The following is a 4,308-nucleotide window of genomic DNA, read 5'->3' as shown; positions in this document are numbered from 1 at the left end:
GCTCCCCCCCACCCGAGGGGGCCCCTCCCTGCCTCTGATCCTGCCCTCCTGCCCCGCAGGACGTGGCTGCAGGGCTGCTCCTCAGCGTCACGGACACCAGGATGATGGTCACTGCAGCAGGGGCAGAGTAATGAACCAGCCACGCTCCCTGGGCTCGGAGGAGACTCATCCCAGGCAGAGCTGGGAGAGGAGAAGCAGTGCAGGGCACCCCTTAGCTTGTATGGTTTGGGCAGTGCAGGGGCAGCTCTATCCCCAGGGAAACAAGGAAACACTGGTAACATGGCTAGAGAGAGAAAAGTGGACATTGCACCCACCAACACCCCAGAGCCCGTGGCTCCAGCCCCACAGCATCCCCCTCCCCACAGCATCCCCCGCCCCACAGCACCCCCCTCCCCACAGCATCCCCCGCCCCACAGCACCCCCCTCCCCACAGCATCCCCCGCCCCACAGCACCCCCCTCCCCACAGCATCCCCCGCCCCACAGCACCCCCCTCCCCACAGCATCCCCCGCCCCACAGCACCCCCCTCCCCACAGCATCCCCCGCCCCACAGCACCCCCCTCCCCACAGCATCCCCCGCCCCACAGCACCCCCCTCCCCACAGCATCCCCCGCCCCACAGCACCCCCCTCCCCACAGCATCCCCCGCCCCACAGCACCCCCCTCCCCACAGCATCCCCCGCCCCACAGCACCCCCCTCCCCACTCACCTCAGCCCAGCCCCCCCACACCAGCAGGGCCTCACCAACACTGCTCAGTGAGAACCTGGGGGGAAAAGCTTCCCCAAGCCCTTGCTCTGTGCCCGGAGGGAGGTTGGGCTCCAGCTGCCTGCCCAGATGTGCCCAGGCCCCAGGGTCAGTGCTGGCCTGGCCCTGAGCACAGCCAGGGGGCCTGGGGGAGCAGGTCAGTTGCTGCCTGTTACTGCTAGCAGCTCTGGTGCTGCTCTTTGTTTTCCAGGGATGTTGAGCTCAGCCTGGCTGCCTCCAACGTGGGCCCCGTGCCGGTAGGTGCCTGTGCACCCCCAAGGGCTGTGTCCCCTCCTCACACTGTGCTGCACCTTAGCACTGTCCTCTAACATCCTGGTCACCCTCAGCTGCCCTGAAGCACCCCGGGCAGCAGTGCCCAGGGAAATGTCTCCCTTGGGTGCTTGCTGCACCCACAGCGGGGAGGGGCAGGTCTGTGTGGGACCAGGAGAGGTGCAGTGAGCAGCAGGACCCCATTGTGCTGGTCCCTGTCCCTCTCCTGCTCTAAAGTCACTCAGTCCATGAGCTGATGGTGGGATCCTTTGGCAGGCTGCCCTACTGGAGCAGTTATTTTTGCCCACAATCCGTGAGGAGGTTCCAGCTCAGCTGAACGGTGAGTTGGGCGGCGCTGCCCCGGCAGGACGAGGCAGCACCCGGGGACAGCTCAGCCTGGGGTTTTTTTCCTAGCTGTCCTGAGTGAAGGTGTGTTCCTGCCCCACATCTTCAGCTTCACCTACACCAACTTCAACGTCACGATTCACAGGGTAAGAAGCAAGGCATTTAAATCACTCCCTGCTAGGCTGGATTTAAAGGGCACCTGGAGCAGCACTTCTCTCCTGGCTCCAGAAGAAACAGGACCCTGCTCCTCCAGCCCTGCTGAGCCCACAGCCGAGCTCACCCCCTCCCATAGCACAGGCCCTCCCCAGCCCGACACGAGTGGTCCCTGTGCTGGAGGGGCCGTGGCCTGGCCCAGCCCAGCCCAGGCTGCCCTGAGCCCCCTGCCCCCGGCTCAGCCCCTTCCTCCCCTTCCCAGGACTACGTCTTGGTCTCCTGCAACCTCAAGTTCCAGGAGCAGCCTGGGGGGCACAGCAGCAGGAGCTGAGGGCTGGTGGCTGGAGTGAAACAGCAGCAAAATTGTTCTGTCGACTCCAAAATCACTGAAATGTTGAAAACCTTCATTCTTACCTTACTAAAACAAGAGCTCCTCAGCTTTAGGACAATCACAGCCCTGCACTAGTGGCCTTCTCTGCCCATCCTGCTCTTGGGGGTGTCGTTTTTTTTGCACAAAGAGGATGGTTTGTAACCACGTTCCATGCTTTAATTAAACAGGTCTCTTTCACATTGCATTTTCTGGTGTGACTATTGACTTTTTCCCCCTCAATGGTTCCCACCTAAGACAGATGTATTTTGCCTTGCTAAGAACTGGTACCAGTATGTATGTCCAGACCTTACATTTCATTAAGGAAGCATGAAAAGTCCACTAATTGAGAAGCATGCAAAGCAGCCCCGTGCCTCTGGGCTGCAGAACAAAACTCCCCCCCCAACAAGGGACCTTTCATCTGCTTTTGCTCCATTACTCGTGTTGCTATGGGAACCGCACGGCTGGTGGTTGCCCTGGGTCTGAAAGGAGGTGGGTGGGGGGAAACCAGTCTGCACAAAGGCTTCTAATTTTAGACTTGAAGGCAGTTATATTTCCAAAACTATAGTTCTGACCAAGCTCAGCACAGAGAAGATGCCTGGACAGGTGGGGCCATGGGCCAGCTCAGCGAGTGCCCACCCAGGGGCAGCCCCGGCTGCTGGAACCTTCCTCTGTGCTCCAGAGGTTGGTTGGGAAACTACAGGAGGGAAAAAACCCACAACAGACTTAAGTGCCCAAGACGGGAGGGTGGGCTGGCAATGGAGCTCATGGTGGGCTCGTGGCTGTGCCAGAGCCCAGGAGGGCACAGGGGCTGCCGACCACCCGGGGCCCCCGAGCTCTGCCCTGGGGATGCCATAAAACCACATTAATTCCCTCTACATCTGCTTTCACTTGCAACAGCTACACACATCATTTCTAGCCTCTGGAGCTGCTGAAAATCACTTCAAAAACCTCATATTTCAGAGAGTCAGAAACAGGAAAGCAAACAAAACAAGCCAGGCTGATTTATTATAAGGAGTAAAAAACCCTGAAGGTTTAATATGCCCAGCTTGGGGACCTGACTAATGATTTTAATGGCTGAAGTTGGCAATAGTAGGAACTGCTCCTAATAAAAGTTTCCTGGTAGAGCTGCAAGCATTATTCCTTGACTAATATATCTTAAACCAGTTTCCCAAAAGGACTAAGCTACAGTAGTAAAACTGTGTATTTATTTGCCAGCAGATGTTCTGGCTTTAGTGCTTGTCTCGGCACCTCCAGTGCTGGGCTGGGGTCCTGGGGGCTGCTCACCCCAACTCCCACCCTTGTGTCCTACCTGAGAGCAGCCACAGGCTTGGCCAGAGCTGGAGAACTAGGGTCGTCTGCTGCTCCCTCCTGCCACCTTCATTTCTGAGCCCAGCAGCACAGCTGCATCCCCAGGGGTGGCCAGCACTGACCCCAGCATGCACTCTGGGCTCACCTGGAAAAAGAAATGATGAAAACCAGTGTTTATATCAGTGTCTTTGCCATAAACAAAATCTTCCCTGATGTGGATTGTCACAGTGGTGGTGAATTCTGACTTGCAGTTTCCTGCTCTGGATGTACTCCTGAACCCACCAGCAATTCAGAGCACTAGATTCATGAGTTGCAGAAGTAACAAGTTACAACAAGGAGATGCCCTTTCCTTTTGGAAAGGTTCCTCTGCTCCTTCCCTCTCAGCCCCACACCATCAATGTGTGATGGAAGCCAGCTCCCAGGAGGAGAGGCCATTCCCAGATGCAAGAGAAGGCTTTTTGCACTTCTCAGTGACCCCAGGCTGGTGCAGCCCCTGTCCCAGGACATCCAGCTCTCCAGTCACGTGCCTCCTGCTGCCTTTTCCTTCCAAGTCACACAGAGCCCTGGGACAGATCACAGATTTCTCTGTAACGTGCCAGCAAAATTAATCCCCTCCAGGAATGCAGAATGCACAAGTGCTGGCCAAAAGAAGATGTAAAAATGTGCTAAACTTTACTTACCAGACAAAAAGTGTTTGCTCAGGAACCAGAACAAAACCTTGTGCTAACAGAGCCTGTTATGCCAACCTGTGTGAAGACAGGATGGATGGAGAAGCCAAGTCCCATCCATCTGGTAACCCCATGGTGGCACAGAGCAGCTGCCAGCACCAGGTAGGGGCTGCTGATGGGGGTCTCAGGGCAGCTCAGCCCCAGCACCTTGCTCCACTGGCACCCCAGGAGTCCCAGCCTCAGGGAGCACAAGCAGCAAGGACTGAAGCTCCCGGCCCCCAGCACAGCTTGACGGTCCTGGGCCCTCCTCCTTGTTCACACCTTGTGCCACAGAACTCCCCACCCACCTGTTTTAGCTGGTGCTGGGGCCACTGGAGTGGGGAGTCCCATCACCACGCAGGAGCATTGTTTCCCCCTGGGGACAGGCCAGGTTCCTGTCACCAGCAGCTGA

General features: G+C 57.5%; 1 protein-coding gene across 1 annotated transcript in view; it reads left to right on the top strand.

Annotated features, from left to right (window-relative positions):
* The window catches only part of LOC104385541 (protein TENP-like), a 7,749-nt gene extending 3,441 nt beyond the window's left edge, over positions 1-4,308 (top strand). Inside the window, exons 11-16 of the mRNA XM_009994009.1 lie at positions 60-127; positions 955-1,000; positions 1,290-1,353; positions 1,428-1,504; positions 1,774-1,823; positions 4,191-4,308. Of these exons, the coding sequence (XP_009992311.1) occupies positions 60-127; positions 955-1,000; positions 1,290-1,353; positions 1,428-1,504; positions 1,774-1,823; positions 4,191-4,308 (423 nt within the window). The remainder of the gene's footprint in view (positions 1-59; positions 128-954; positions 1,001-1,289; positions 1,354-1,427; positions 1,505-1,773; positions 1,824-4,190) is intronic.

Source organism: Chaetura pelagica, unplaced genomic scaffold (genome assembly GCF_000747805.2).
Source record: "Chaetura pelagica isolate M959 unplaced genomic scaffold, ChaPel_1.0 scaffold493, whole genome shotgun sequence".
Lineage (NCBI taxonomy): Eukaryota > Metazoa > Chordata > Aves > Apodiformes > Apodidae > Chaetura > Chaetura pelagica.
The sequence above is the reverse complement of the archived record's forward strand: the minus strand, read 5'-3'. Positions and strand labels throughout refer to the sequence as shown.